The following is a 16,427-nucleotide window of genomic DNA, read 5'->3' on the forward strand; positions in this document are numbered from 1 at the left end:
TTTTTTCTTTATTTTTGATCATTTTTTAGAATGTACACAAGGAACAATAATATTTACATTTCCAAAGATAAATGCTGTAAGACTATGCTCATTGTCACAATAAAATCATCTGCTTATGTCAGTCAGTAAAAGACTCACACTGTCACTTTGTATTTTACTGTAAAATGGACAATTTAAAAAAAATAACACTCATCTCAAAGAGACCAAAGCATTTTTGTAATGATTTTTAATTCAGATCAACATTATAAACAGTACAAACACAAGGAAAAAAAATAAACAAGAACGAAAGCCGTTCTCCATTCCAACTGATCGCAGAAACAAATCAAACGCTCACGGTTGAGCTCAGCGCAACAGGACCAATCAGATTCACCGCCAAAAACACAAATAAAAGAGTCTTAAAAGTGTGAGATGGAATGCCGTCGCATTAAAACTGCAAACACGCACAACCGCGGCTACAGAGGGAGACAGAACCCCTAAAATAATGTTAATAAAAAATAAAAAAAATTGGTGGACTCAAAGTCTTTTCCAAGTCTTTCGACATGTTTGATCTGTGCCGAGGTTTCCGTCACGACGGTCTTCTCAGTGCCGAAGTTCATTTCCGGTCATTAGATCTGGAACGACTGTAAACGAGAAGAGCAAGCGTGTTTGATGATGTTTCTCACAGGAATATTTCTTCGAATCAGAAAATTCTGATGCAAAGTTTAGATCGCAACCTTCTTCTGAAACAAACCCAACGTTTACGGTAACATCCTTAAGTGTAAAATTACAGTAAAACTAAGTTTTGACAAAGTTTTATACAATGATAAACCTCTAATTTCTATGGAAGCTTGTTTCTGCCACTTAATAAAAAAAAAAAATTAAACTTAAATGCGACTTTGCAATTCTGACTTTTTTTTCTCAAGTGCACGACAAACTCACAATTGTGAGGAAAAGTCAGAATTGCACATTTATATTTCTGTGTTAAGTTTAAATCTGATTTTTTCCCCCGCTTTTTTATATCTCACAATTCTGAGATGAAAAAAAAAAAAAGAAAGAAAGAAAAAAGTCAGAATTGTGAGTCACAAATTACCTTTTTTCTTTTACTCAGTGGCAGAAACAGGCTTCCATATATATTTTTTAGACTAATTAATGATTGTTATAATTGTTCTGAATAAAAATGGCAGATGGCTTGAAGGACAAATTCACAGAGTAAGTGGCACTTGTGGAGCGCTCAAATACAGATATAAACACTAACTGTTAGTCTTTATCCATCGTACAGAGATCAAATAAAAGTTCACCTATATCAATGCCATAAATTTCACTTAAAGTTTGCAGAGACTCTTACCTCCTTGATCGGGAGAAAGATCGCGAGAGCCTGTGGTTCCTTTCGCGGGACAGCGATCTCTCCCTCCGGCGCTCTCTGGAAAGAGATCTAGACAGAATCCAGAACAACAGGTTGAGAAAGCGCTCTCAAAACCACACGGGACAGCTGCGAGAACCGGCGGACTCTTACCTGCTGCGACTACGACTGAGGCTCCTCCTCCTGGGAGATCTGAAGAAGAGAAGAGGCAGAGCGAGTGAGAGCGCAGTCGACACACGCACGCACCTCACAAGCCCTGAAACTCCAGCCTGCTAACAGTCAAACGCACTCGTCACGCCCTGATACAGGGGTGCGGTGGAGACCTCGCAACACATGAGGCTCCGTTACGCTCCAGTACAGAGAGCTACAAAAGTAGTGCACTAGCAGGAGAAACTCAACAGAAACGCTCTGCAAACAACCCCACAGAATGAAGACAGTGAAAGAAAGCAAGAGCAGCTCTCAAAGCTCACGCTGCTTCTGTAACCTGAACCTCCGTTTGGGCTCCCCATCAGTCAGCTAGCCTAAGCTTAACAACGTCTGTCCAGATCTCATACCAACCCTGTTTGTTTCAACTTACATCTGTATTCAGCATTAAACTGTATGAAGCAGGAAAAACTTACTAGTCTTTTCGGTTTTCAACAAGCTAGAAAAGGCGAAGGGGAGGCGGCTGGCGGGCCGGGAGCAGAATTGGCGGGAAAGTGCAGGCCAGACGCTGCGAGCTGATTAGCTGGCTTGCGGGATGGGGGCTGGATGGAGTGGATTTTTCCTGCTTTTATTGGTTAGCCGAAGGCTGTTGCTGGTGGTTGGTAGTGTAGACATTGGGGAACGTAATACGCTGATTGGTCAGGAATGTGAAGTGGGCCGCTGCCGATTGGGTGTTAAGGTTGGAGGAGGAGGAGCTGCTGACAACGACATGCTCAGGAACCAATGGTGCGACCTGATGACTGGCAACGCCTGGGTCATGTGACACCAACCCAGCCAGCTGATTGGGGCACGCTGGTCACATGATGCTGAAAGAAGACTAGTAGACTGACTCAGAGGGTGGTGAGGAGAGGCATGGTGGTGACTCTGCAACGGGGTTCATTTTTATTAATATAGCTGATAAGAAAATAAAATAAAAACAACCTTCATGTAAAGTCAAGTCAACAAAAGATTGCATATTCCAACCATTACTAGAGCCGAGCAGATTACTGAAAACTAGCGACTGGGCTTCGACGGCCAATTCACAAATTAGCAATATTAAAATTAACATCCGGGTCAAATTTCAACCCAAAAAATCAAAAGAAACAAAGACACTGAAGGTTTTCTGCAATGAGAGTTTATCACATTTTTACATAACGTTTCCTCATTCATCACCGCTGTAATTCTCATTAACACCACACAAGGTAAAATTATCATTTACAATTTATATTACATTAAATTTGATCAATGCAGTGTGTCTATTAATTGAATTGTGCAAGAAAAATCAACCCAATCTAACCGGAAAACAACTATTTTACGAGCCGCCGATTAATTTTGTAGAGAAAAAAAAAAAAGATGAAGCCACGCCCCCAAACAATTAAAAATATACATACGAAAACACACGAATTAGCCACAATGTTAAATATGAACTTGTGTTGGATAATCATTACAGCGATGAGAATTTGGGTGGAAAATGTGCCAAGTCACAATGCAAAAAAAGCCAAAAGCGTTTAATTTTGGAGCGAAACGTAACCTGGATATTGTGTCATGGAATTAACCCAATAATCACTTACTAGTCTGCATTTCAACAAAATATCAGAATTTGAGAAGCCCAGTCAATCATTGTTTAATGGTTATCAATGACAATGAAGATGGAGGAGCAACAGATGTCCGGCATACGCTGGTCAGAACCGGGACACCCGGCACCGGCGGAGCCTCCAGGACTGGCGGGAGGGGCAGAATCAGGTTAGTTTCCTCTGGAACACAACCTACGGAGAGACCGGTGAGCGGGAGGACAGGTTTACCTGCGCCTGGGGGCCGGGCTGCGTCTGCGGTAGTCATCACGTGGGCGCCGGCTCCAGGACGGAGGCGGACCCCGGTTACGAGAGCGCTTCTCGCCATTGGACAGCTCCACCCTCACTCGGCAACCGCAGAGGGTCCTGCGTGACGACGTCGACAACGCACCGTTTAGCTCAGCAGTCGCTGGGTAATCGCTGATCGTTAGCGTTATGATCCACACTCACCGTCCGTCCAGCTCTCTGACGGCGTCCGTGGCATCGCGAGGGTCCTCGAACTCAACGAACGCAAAACCGGGAGGGTTCCTGGCCACCCAGACGCTCCGCAGGGGGCCGTAGTAGCCGAAAGCCCTCTCCAGTTCGGATTTATTTCCATTGTTTCCCAGATTCCCAACGTAGACCTTACAGTCCAGAGGGCAGTCGCGATGCATGGCTCAACCTGCAAAAAAGACGTGTTAATGCTACGAAGGCTTTCGCTCTCTCTCTTTCCTCTCATTACACACCTATTTCTCTCACTGTTGCATGTTGTCTAAGCATAACACATTGTCTAATTGTTTATTAACATTGCTGAAGAATTGGTAGATAGCCTGGATACCTTTCAGAGTCACTTTTAACCCCTTAACTGTCACCGTCCCACCTGTGGGACGCTTGGCGCTCTTTGTTTTGTTGTCCTTTTTCTCTATAAAATCTTTTAGTAATCATTATAATTATACATCATTTGAAAGCTTAGAAGTCCAAGATTCTTCCTGTGAAAACCGTTTTGAAATCGGACATTGCGTTACTATGGAAATGGTACTTTAAAATCTTATGGCGGTCTCCTCCCCCTTAGTGGGCAGAGTCAAGTGTCATATTACAAAATGCATTACGGTCTTTTAGAATCAAAACTTTTTATAATCTTGGCACCAAACATATCATTGGAAAGGTCTGAGTGTCAGGATTCCATATTTGGTGGTTATTTTGAGTATTGAAGTAAAATTGACAGAAATCTAGGGAAAAATTCATTAAACAAAATTCAGAGGAGTTTTGATGGCTCCCAGTGGCTGTTTGTGGTATGACGCCCTAAATACAATCTCACAGGAACCTCAATTTTTTTTTTCATATCAACTTCAAATTTGGAACTAGGGCTGGGTACCGAGTTCGATACTTTTTAGTTACCGACCGAATTGCCTCGATACTATCGAGTATCGAAAAATGACATGTTGTTCGGTTCCAGATTTCGATACCTAAGGAGTTAACTCGTCAACGTCAGTGCTCAAACAAATACATATGAAATGCACAACAACACACATAAAGTAGCTCACGCACACAAACTCTACACACACGAGACGCGCGGAACTCTCCGCGCACATACCATAGACTGTATGAGGCGCGCACACGCACAAACTCTCCACACGCATACTTATATGAGACGCGAGCACACACACATAATACCTTAAAGATGTGGAATAGTCGATCAAAAGTGTGGGTGCATTTCTCCAGGCTAGATGCCAACAGCGTGCGATGCAGTATTTGCGGTAAAATAATTACTGCAAAGACCGGTACCACGACAAATATGATGAAGACCTTGACAGTGCACGGAGTAAACATAAGAGCAGAAAGTTGCCCGTCTTCGACTGGTAAATGAAGAGATGCCTTGTTGATCACTCTGACAGTGTTTTGCAGTAAATAATAACTACTGAATGTACACTGCCAGTCAAAAATGTGTTGGTTAGTCAGAATTTTTGTTCAGTAAGGATTCATTAAAGTTATCAAAGGTGACATTAAAACATGTAATGTTACAAAATATTTTGTTTTTAAATAAATGCTGTTCTTTAGAATTTTTTATTCATCAAAGAATCATGAAAAAATGTATCATAGTTTCCAAAATATTAAGCAGCGAACTGTTTTCATATTTCTGAAGGGTCATGTGACACTGAAGTAATGATTCTGACAATTCAGCTTTGACATCACAGGAATAAATTACATTTTGAAATATATTCAAATACGATTTTAAATTGTAATACTATTTCACAATATTACAAGTTTTACTGTATTTTTTATTAAAATAAATTTAGCTTTGGTGAGCATGAGCTCTTTATAAAACATGTTTTGTTCGTTTGTGCACTGGCTAAGGAGCATGAGTCAAACTGAAAAAATAAAACCAAAGTTTTTCTGAGGTAATGTGTTCTGTAATCTTGTTAAAATGGATTTCATAAAATTGGTATCGAAAAAATATCATTAGGAACCGGTTTCGAAACTGAGGTACTGAAATTGGCACCGGATCGAAAGATTCTGAACAATACCCAGCCCTATTTGGAACATAACTTATTTAGACAAGGCTTCAATTTAATACCAATTTTAGAGTAAAACCTGTTATGTAAAATATTTATAATAAATAAAATAATTAATATAGCGCATTTTATTTACAGTACATTTAAACTTCTATAACTTTTTGATACGTTAATTTTTTTGAAAAAAAAAAAAAAAAAAAAAAAAAAAATCCACTTTTGCCAAAATCTGCTAATTTTCTTCTTTAAAAAGAGACCAACCTTAGGTCTATATTCCAAAGCGTTCATAAAATACAACAATTTAAGTTTGGATAGTGCACTTTAATGCCTATATTAAAAAATGAGGGGGTGACAGTTAAAGGGTTAAGGTGTATTTGCACAGCCAAGTTAAGGATTAGCTCCAGAATAAAAACCTCCTGATCTGTCTTCAGTCAGAAAGAGGAAAACATTCAAGCGCTACAGGACCCCAGTCGAGGAGTAAAGCTCTTATCTAGAGAAACTATTGCTCATTTACTGAAGAAAACAACACATTTATAAACGGATCGCGTCTTTTGTTCGCGGCTCAAAATGGCGCTTGACGATCACACGCGACTGAACACAAACACTGTCGCGCTCAAACTATCTCTTTAACGGGAAAAACAGTCTGGAGACGCTTTAAATATAATTATGATGACTGTTACACTGATACATGTAATTAAAGCCTCGCGGCGAGCGGCTAATCCGGATCAACAGTAAAATGGCGCCTGCAAAAAACACACAACTGAGGCGAAAACGCAACTCCGTGTCCTAACGCTCGCGATGACGCGTCACAAACATCAGAATCACGCACACTACCGGATAATAAGAGCGAATAAAATCCGATTTACCGTGAACGTCGCCTTTTTCTGACCGTGTGTATTCGACTCCTGGCTCAGATCCGCTCCGAAATGGCGCCGCGCGGAAATGCTGTGCGGGGTTGTTATAGAGAGGAAGTTGAGGTCGGCCGCGTGCCGCCATCTTGTAGCAGAACTTCACTTGCGTTAGCATCCCATTGACTCCCATTCATTTTTGCGTCACTTTGACAGCGAATAACTTTACATCTGAGGCGTTTAAAGACTCAATTTATCCATTATTTATTTCTAAAGATACACGACAATGTATAAAGGGCTCCTTTACCTTCTACGTTACATTATGGCCCCGTAGAAACAGTTTTTGTAAAAATAGGCTAACGATTGCGTCATAACCACTCGACTCTCTGTCGCACAGTAGAGAAATTACCGTACAGACAGGAGGAGGAGAAGCTCGCAGGCAATCGGGGAGACGTCAAGAGATATGGCGTACTGGCGTTACATTTTAAAATACTATACAAAATAATTAATCAGAATACTTACTCCTGCTCACTCACGCCAAAGAACTCCCCGCTCAAACTCGCCGTCTCTGCAAGATTACGATGGGCAGTTTTGCACGCACAGCTACTAGAAGGTTTTACATCTGTCAGACAGGTTGCTGACGTCATCAAGCTTAGTTTGAGTCTGCGCGTCAGAAACGGAAGTTCTAAAAATCGCTAAAAACGGGCTTCACTTGTCTCAATTGAGTTCCAATGGGGTCGCTGTGTCCATTTCTTTTACTGTCTATGGGAAATACGGACGCGCTCACGTAATGTACGTCCCTACGCACGCTTGTGGGCGGGGCTTCGTGAGCACAGAGAAACCCTAAACGAATTCATTAATCACATTAAAAATCAAAGACCTAAACGTTTTAAAGCAAAATATACTATTTTTATATACAAAAAGCCACAGTGGTGTGTAAACAAATGTTGATTAAACACAACTGATGTGATTATTCAATCTATGGCTAATCTTTGAAGGAATAGCTAGCCTTAAAGGAGTCATCACTTTCAAGAATAATGGAAATGAAGATATTTGCTGTAGAAACTCACTTTTTTTTTTGGTTTCATGTACTAAAGCACTGAAATCGATCTTGAGATACACAAAAACACAAAAAAAGTGTTTGCTGTTATTGACGTCAAACCAAATGCACTCTTACGAAAATGAACAATGGTTTTACTAAAAAAAAAAAAGCCAATAAACCATGGTTACTTTAACTAAACCATGGTAACCACAAATTTACCATGGTTTTTTTACATTATAGCAAAACTGGTTATACAAATGGTAATCAATAAGGCAATTAATCAATTATTTTACAATAATTAAACCATGGTTAATTTTTCACAATGGCAGTGCATCTTAAGGTGCTAAATTTAGACTGAAATGGAACATCTTACTGTAAATTTGAGGTTGTTGCTCAGAAAAACCAATCATATGACTTCAGAAGACTTGGAATATAGTGCACAAGTCTACTTTAATTGCATTTTAATTAGACCTCAACATGCTGTTTGGCTACTGTAGGCCAAAACATCTCCTTTTCACTTCTAGAGAAGAAAAAAGCCATACAGATTTGGGTGTAAACGGTGACAGAAAGATAATTTTGGGTGAACTATCCACTTGCAGTGGTAGTTTTGTGGTCATCTGGGCGGTTGCTAATCAGAGATGTTTTACTTTGGAGGAATCATCATCACTGGCGTCCCCACATTTCTCACCATTAGAAACCACAGCCAAGACGTGTTGCTAGGGCTGTGAGAGTCTTCAGCAGCGCTGCTGACCTGGAAACACGCCAATGATAATGCTTCGTTTAGAAATTCTAACGAAAAGGCATTTTAACTAGAACACCAATGGCTTTATCGACTGGGATTCCTTTCCACAACCAACCTGCCTCAGTTTTTAACTCTCAAACCTCTCCAATTCTGTGACTGGTTTTAAACTTTTCTCACGCTGTTAGTTGAAAACACAGCCTTTCTCAGCAGATTCTCATTTCTGATGAGAACTTGAAGCCCAAAAGACCTCGAATTTCAATCCCAGCCTTTGAGCCCAGTGAGGATGCCAACCTGTGATGGAGAAACAGAATGAATCCCAAAACAACGATTAATCAGTAGTTTGACGTGACACATCCATTATAAATGACTCTGTGGAAGCAACCAAAGCATATCTGATAATTGGGACCCGAGGAGGAGGCGGAGAAGCTCCTCAGACTGCGTGAGGTCACCGGGGGTCTATATAAACCCCGGGTCTGACCGTCTGTCAGTCAGTCATCTGCAGGAGAACAGACGGGAGCGAGACAGCACGTGAGTACAGCTGCTCAGACTCAGAAAGGTAGTCCTTTCATGAACCACGGGTGATCTGTGTGTTAGTTTTGTTCTGAGTTTGTGTTTTTGTTCTTCAGCTCGAGGCGTTTCAGTGTTCGGATGATGTTGAAGACGCAAAGATCTCAGCAGCGCGTTGCTCTCATGATACTGATGGTGGTCACAGCCGTGCAGTGTCAGGAGAACGAGAGGTTATCTATCTATCTATCTATCTATCTATCTATCTATCTATCGCATTTTGAAGTATCGCGTCAGAAACGAGTGATACACTCTAAAAAATGCTGGGTTGTTTCAACCCAACTTGGGGTCAAATACGGACTAACCCAACTTTTGGTTTAAAAATTTAATGTAAAAATGTAACCCAACGCTTGCACTAAGGTACGTCATAACCTGACCAACCAGCTGACCAATGTTATGGTCAAAGTATTTCTGTATAACTGCTTCCAGAATTGTCTGCCTGTGTTATTCATCATGTGAAAATTATTGGGGCAGTTGTGGCCTAATGGTTAGAGAGTCAAACTTGTGACCCGAAGGTCGTGGGTTCGAGTCTTGGTATCAGCAGGGAGCTCTCGTCCACCCTTATATTCAATGGCTTCTCCTATATCTTAGTGATATTTAGTGCCAGTTTATCAGGAAGTGATGATTCTCTTTGACTCGGGTGCTGACTCGCAAATGTTTTATGCGATATTCCAGTTTTACACATAAGTTTAATGCACAACTTTGGATGGAAACCCAGCTTATGTATCTATGTGTTTTTCAATCATCTATTTGTGTCATGATCATGAAGTTTTTCTTTGTTCTGCAGCAGACGGGCAGTCACAGAGCATCAGCTGATGCATGATCGCGGTCGCTCCATCCAGAGTCTGAAGAGGCTGATCTGGCTGTCCAGCGCGATCGAGGGGCTTCACACTGCGCAGACCCACACACTGACCGCCGGCGAGCCGGACAGTAGGTGGCGCTCTCGCGATTATTCTCAGCCCGGGAAAGACAGCGGCAGTAGCAGCCACAAGAGCGCGAGACGCTGTTGAGCGACATGTACAGACCTCACCTCACCGACGCTCCGAATATCCCATCTGATGTCCCGTGAAAACTCGCTAATGACTGTCCAACCCTGAGTATAATGAGGCACAACGTTACCCAACAAAACTAGATTACTGTCATTATGATCAAGGAAACTGTATTATAGACAAAACACGCTAGTTTCATAAAGATTGAGGATTATGACGTAACCTTGATAGCACACGTACATCACAGAGACGTCCATTTGATGACGTGTTTTTTAGAGTGTTTGCTCATCTACGATACGCCTACAGGACGTTTCCTATCAGATGTCAAACAGACGTTTAGAAGTTGTTTTTTTTATGTTGTTTTGTCATCTTAAATACGTGTTTTAGATATAGAAGATGTTTGTACACAGCAGATGCTTTCCAGATCTTTAACAGACGTCTTGCAGACGTACATGTGCTCTCTGGAAAGCGATGTAGTTTTGGCAAGGCTTGCAGCAGAACTGCTCTTCCGTGATCTTCACCTGCATTCCCGTGCTGTAAGGCTTTAAGATTGATTTAAGACATATAAAATCAGTTTAGTGTGCTAGAAACCATGCTACTTTGAAATACACCACGTACTATCACATACACTCTTCACAAAATACACATGCAAAAACATAGTAATACCATGGTACTTTTTTGTGTGGAAGAATTTATGTTAGTATGTTTCAAATATCTAGTAAATCATCCTTGCCAGTATATTTGTTTATATGGATGGCAGATCGTATTTTTAATTTATTATATGTGTATGTGATTAAAGATGCTTTTCAGTAAACTCCTGTCAGAACTCATTTTGGATGAAACCGTTCAAATGTGGGGAAGTGAATTTTGTGTTTGTCGTTCATAAAACGAAGCATCGCACACCAAAACAAGACATTTGTCTTCGTTTTCTGAAATAGTGAAGTTAGTGCATGTAATATTTAAATTTATTTATTGCTTGCACAATATTTGCAACTATAGCTCCAACATTATTTTCAGTTTACTAAATCATATTTCACAGTGCTCTGTATGAATCTGTACTCTGACCAGCGTGAATATAAAATGATAAGCTGAAGTTCAGAATATAAAACTGTATGAAATATTAAACATGTCGCACCAAAACAGAACGTACACCCAAAGTGACTCATTCAAACATAAAACCAGTTATTAAAAAGTATAAATCCTCTTCACAGAAATACAGGAAACATAAAAGTACTAAATGAATCCATCAGTATTCTAGTATTTCTCAGCGTGTGGACGCAGAAGGTAAAAACAGTGTTTTTGGCACGCATTTCTCGTTCGGTCACACAAACACACTCTCTTCACTTCTGGACAAGTGTTCCTTATCCTGCAAAAGATAAAAAAAACAAAACAATTGCTTTAATCAACAAGAATAGGTTTTAATACTCTGAAATACTCTGACATGCTAGTCACTTGCTAGTCATGCTAGCAACATGCTAGTTAATTGCTAGTCATGCTAGCAACATGTTTGTAGCATTCTAATCATGCTAGCAACATGCTAATCATTCTAGCAACATGCCAGTAACTTGTTAATCGTGCTAGTAACATGCTAATCGTGCTAGAAAGGCTAGTAACTTGCTAATCATGCTAGAAACATGCTAGCAACATGCTAGTAACTTTTGCTAATCATGATAACTACTTGTTAATCATGCTAACAACATGCTAATAAAATGCTAATCATGCTAGAAACATGCTAGTGACATGCTAGTAACTTGTTAATCATGCTAGAAACATGCTAGTAACTTGCTAATCATTCTAGCAAAATGTTAGTAGCATGCAAATCATGTTAGCACTATGTTATTAACATGCTAATCATGGTAGAAATGCTAGTGACATGCTAGCAACTTGCTTATCATGCTAGCAACATGCTAGTAACTTGTTAGTCATCCTGGCAACATGCTAGTTACTTGCTAAACATGCTAGCAACATGTTAGTAGCATGGTAATCATTCTAGCAACATGCCAGCAACTTGTTAATCATGCTAGCAACATGCCAGCAACTTGTTAATCATGCTAGCAACACGATGGTTACTTGTTACCCTTACCAAAAAGTAGTATACTTCAAGTTTATTTTATTAAGTATACTTAAGTAAAGTTCAAGTATATTTAGACTTTTTGTAAGTATAAGTCAAGTATACTTAAATGTCATTTTAAGTATATTTCTGCGGAGTACATAAAGCCCATTTCTGAGAAGTACATAAAAAGTAAACTAAAAGCATACTTTCCTATTTTTAGTTTAAAAGAAGTATACTAATAGCACACTTGAATAAACTTCTTTTTCGTAAGGGTAATCATGTTAGCAATGTGATAATCATGCCAGCAATATGCTAGTAACAGGCCAATCATGTTAAAAACGTGCTAATCATGCTAGAAACATGTTATCAACATCTAATCTATCTAATTTCAGGCTTTTACAACTGCTTTAAACTTTCAGGCTAGGCTTTCTCAAGCTAACCTAAAGCTTGTCTTGACTAACTTTTTTATCTAGTCAACTCAAAATACTACTCTAGTTTTATTAATATTTTAAGTTTTTATTATTATATTTTCCATTTTCTATTTAATTTTAGTAACAGGTTTTTTTTTTCATTTTGGTTGGTTTTTGTGTTTTTTTTTCTATGGGAACTAGTTGAAAAATTATTGAAAAATAACATTTTATGTTAGTTAATGTTTATTTTATTTCAAGTATTTTTTATGGTTTTAGTTTTAGTTAGGTTTAACTGTTTTAATCTTAATATTTGTAAGTGCTACATATTTTTGTACTCATTGAGTAGTTAGCGTGCTAATGTTTAGTCTCTCATAAGAAAAATAGCTTTTAAACCATAATTTTATGAATGTGATGAGTGTAACATTTTAGCTTAGCTGCATGCTAACGTCATTGTTTAGGATAGTAAATTTCGGCCTGTAAAGAGTATTTCAAATCAAACAGTCAATAAGTATTTTTACGAAAAATATATAAAAAATTGTTTTATTGCAGTTGTATTTTAGTATTTTTATGAACTTTTTTTTTTTTTTTTTGATTTTTATTTTTAGTTATAGTTTTTTTTTTTTTCTTTTTATATTTTTTTTTTGTTTTATTTTTTTTAAGTAATTTTACACCAAGGTAAACTAAATGTTTTTGTTTAATGTTTTTTTTTGAATTTGCTGAAATAAATTTAATTTAATTTAATTATAAAAAACTCAACTCAACATTTATTTCAAGTAACAGAATTTTTAGAAAAACAGTTTTAGCGTTAGTGGACTATAATATCCCTATTTCAATGTCAATAGTCGTGTTTGTTCGTGTAAGTGTTCGTTAAAGCCAGTCTCTTACATCACTGCAGGATGTCGGCCAGTTTGTCTTGGTAATACTCGTAGTTCTCCTGGCAGTCCTCCCAAAGCGTGAACGTCTGCTCGTCGTTCTCCACGAATGTGTCCCAGGTGTAGGTGAAATCCATCGGCTTCATCATGCGCAGTTTGCAGCCGGCGGCCGCCAGCACCTTTAGCCCCGCCTGGATCTCAGGCTCCTCCCACTCGAAGAGCCGCGCGAAGTAGATGGACAGATGGAGGCTCTTCCTGGCCTTCAGGATCTCGGCCAGCTTCGCGGCGCAGGCGGAGCAGGGGCTGGACGACATGTACCAGGTGATGGTGTATTTGAGGGCGGGGTCATAGTTGGGCAGGACCTGCTGGAAGAAGGCCTCCTCGGCGTGACCGCTCACATGCTCGTCTTCAATGAAGCCCCTGAGGAGCCCGCTGGCTCCGGGCCCCTGGTCCACCAGGTAACACAAGAACGTTTTGTTCCGGCCGGATGAGTACTCGACGTTCTTGAACTGGAACTTGAAGAAAAATGGGTCCATGCGATCCCTGTGGACACATGAGGGAGTGAATTTAAGACCTATGTGGCACCCTCTACTGGAGCCTCCTCGCATTACAAGGTATTTTCACTCATGAAAAGTGCATCCAGGAGGAGCTCTGCCTGTAATATTACCCATCAGTCCAGACTAGAGTCTGCAGGAGGGTGGGGTTAAAAATACTGAATTCTTGATTTTGATTATATTTATTCCTAAATCCCAGGAATCAATCTATGCTGCTTTCAGTTGCATCAAATCATATTTTACTGACTCCCTCGTTCAATTTCATTCATCAAAATGAACGAATCTTTATTCGGGTTGTTTTGTTCATTTGAGCGGTGTGTTAAATTTTCAACAGCCAAATCCCTTGGACATGTCCGACTATGCAGTCCGAATTAGGAAATCATTATCATGCTGCCAAAGATAGTTTATGAGGAACAAAAATTATTAAATGACAGACACAGTCATTCATGGACAGACTGTTGATGTGTGAACAAACTTAATGAAAAATTAATAATACTTAATGAAAGATTATTTGTAGCGCGCCTCCCATCCAATAAATCGATATAATCTTTGTGCTTTGTTACTTTTGATATGAAACAAAGTCTTAGCGTTCAAATTCTGTAACTTTTATTATTTGGCGCTCTTTCGCTCCAGTGTGTCACTTAACTGCTTTATTTTTCTGTTGGCTTGGTTTCTACTTTGTGTTTATGTAACTCTTGTATTGTTGCAACTCAGTTTTTGCCATGAAGATAGCCTCAGATGATAACTTAGCAAAAAACTACTACTAAACTCCATAATCAGCTAGAAGAATGAACTCTAGAAAGAAGCATTTTGATAAATATATACACTATATTACATAGTGATTACATTTTTACTTCTTTATATGTTACTTTATATGTTTAATGTATAATAACATACACTGCACCTGATTGCTGTATCACCAAATGAATCAATATATCAAATCAAACTGAAGTGAATTGAAGCTTGTGAGTCACAATCGAATTGAATGTTGGAATGTGTCTCTATAGCCAGCCCCAGTCTGTGGCCTCTGAAGGGGCTTCTGTGTTTGCTTTTAACAGCTCCTCCACCGGCTGACAGATGGAAGGGCTATTAGGGTTATAAATACCCTCGGCGGGGGCAGAACTTTATTCTGGGACTCTGACCCATATACAGAACCACGGTTAGGAGGCATTGTGTGCCAGATGAGCCTGATTCAACTGTAACAAGCACCTGCTACGAGATGATCCACAACAATTCACAGCTTTAATGTGACGACAGAATCAAACTCTCCAGCGGTGGGTTATCAAACACGTTTGCATTCATAAATCTCAGTCGGATACTGGAAGTATCTGGACTGAAAAGGCAGCTAAACGAACGCTCAACAATATTGCCAAGATACCAATCATAAGTCAGAAATCTCCGTATGGACTCTGAGATGATCTGAGCCGCTCCACTTTCGTTTCATAGCTCTAGACTCTGACTGGGTTGTTTAATTTCTGTTTGGGAGTTTTAAGAGAAGCATCTAAGAGGAGACTGACACCTAAATGAGACGTAATTCCAGCTCCGAATCAGTCTGATGGACTTTAGGTTCGGTCAAGAATCGTCTTCCTCTCGAGAACCATTTTTGAGGGTTCTTAAGTTGGTTCTGTTGGACACCAGTAACGTTCTTGATGCTTCAGCTTCTTTAAAGCACCACAGGGATGTTCTGACGTTATTTTTAAGAGCGTGTCACAGAGCAGACAGCGAGACACATCACGGCCTGTCAGGACTGACCTTGGAGGGGGCTGGGTTGGATTCATCTGAACCTTCACACATTCCCCAGTAGATTCACAGATACTCTCATGGAGAGACACACTAAAGCGCGGTCGCTCTTAAAAATAGGCCTTTGGCATCAATGGTTCCACAAGCGATCCCTTCAGAAGATGATGATCAGGCTTAATTCCCTTGAAAATGATCTGAAAATAACCCTCATATTATTACTTTCTTTCTTCTGTGGAACGTTTAGGAGATTGTTCACGTCAGTAAGCACTCATACTGAAAAATAACGGGTTTCACAGCAATGCAATACAACCATTTTTAGTTCCCCAAGGAACCATATATCACTAACATTATAAAAAAAATCAAATCCCACTATACAGAACCTGTCGTCCAATGGATGTCTTCATGGAACCTTTATTTTTACTGTATTTCAGTATTCTGAAGCCATGTTAAGTTGTATTTGAGGAACAGCCCCACAATTACGGTTTTATTTCCTTGAAGCTTGTCATTGGTGTTTGTTTATATTCACTTATTCTGCTAGAAGTCGTCATGATCTCGAGCACCACTGGTTCTGTCACGGGACCGATTGTGATTTAGCATGCTCGTGTGATAAAGTACGACTTAAATGTGCGTCTGTTCCTCACAGTTTGATGATTTATGATGCACAAGTAATATTAACTACATTTATGGTACTTTTACGATGCTTTTCTACCGAACATCTCGTGCTCCACAGAAGGAGGAAAACCTTACACGTTAGGAACGCACTGTGAATGATGAGAAGGCTTGGTTTCGGCTTCTAGAAGTTGGTTTCTTCTCGTCTGAGGATTATTCAGACTCACCCGGTGATGATCTCAAACGGCGGCAGCTCCATGAGTTCTGGTTTCTCTGTGTTCTCTCCATTCGCCGAGGCTCCGTTCTCCACCGGCTGGTTAGTGGTGTTGTCGTATGAGGCGACTCCTTCTTTAGGGGTTTTCTCCTCTTTCTTGGCCTCATTTTCTGCTCGGTCTTTCTTCCTGACGGTCAGACGAGAGCTG

General features: G+C 39.9%; 3 protein-coding genes across 3 annotated transcripts in view; 1 reads left to right on the plus strand and 2 right to left on the minus strand.

The window, feature by feature from the left end:
• Positions 1–209: 209 nt before the first annotated feature.
• On the minus strand, positions 210–6,526 carry srsf3b (serine and arginine rich splicing factor 3b). The gene is made up of 6 exons (XM_042711619.1): positions 6,449–6,526; positions 3,544–3,754; positions 3,325–3,459; positions 1,493–1,531; positions 1,325–1,411; positions 210–620 (listed from the first exon to the last, which is right to left on the minus strand). The coding sequence occupies exons 2-6, from the start codon at positions 3,744–3,746 to the stop codon at positions 593–595; spliced, it is 492 nt and encodes a 163-aa protein (XP_042567553.1). The 5' UTR covers positions 3,747–3,754; positions 6,449–6,526; the 3' UTR covers positions 210–592.
• Positions 6,527–7,691: 1,165 nt separating this feature from the next.
• Positions 7,692–10,054, plus strand: pth4 (parathyroid hormone 4). Its single transcript, XM_019109834.2, has 3 exons — positions 7,692–8,742; positions 8,841–8,951; positions 9,566–10,054. Exons 2-3 carry the CDS (start codon positions 8,863–8,865, stop codon positions 9,786–9,788), a joined length of 312 nt encoding a protein of 103 aa, XP_018965379.2. The 5' UTR covers positions 7,692–8,742; positions 8,841–8,862; the 3' UTR covers positions 9,789–10,054.
• A 666-nt stretch (positions 10,055–10,720) lies between these two features.
• The window catches only part of apobec2a (apolipoprotein B mRNA editing enzyme, catalytic polypeptide-like 2a), a 5,759-nt gene continuing 52 nt past the window's right edge, over positions 10,721–16,427 (minus strand). The window contains exons 1-3 of the mRNA XM_042711610.1: positions 16,233–16,427; positions 13,116–13,645; positions 10,721–11,133 (exon numbers count right to left, since the gene is read on the minus strand). The exon at positions 16,233–16,427 is cut by the window's right edge and continues 52 nt beyond it. Coding sequence (XP_042567544.1) covers positions 13,117–13,645; positions 16,233–16,427 — 724 coding nt within the window. The 3' untranslated portion in view covers positions 10,721–11,133; position 13,116. The remainder of the gene's footprint in view (positions 11,134–13,115; positions 13,646–16,232) is intronic.

Source organism: Cyprinus carpio, chromosome A22, assembly GCF_018340385.1.
Source record: "Cyprinus carpio isolate SPL01 chromosome A22, ASM1834038v1, whole genome shotgun sequence".
NCBI lineage: Eukaryota > Metazoa > Chordata > Actinopteri > Cypriniformes > Cyprinidae > Cyprinus > Cyprinus carpio.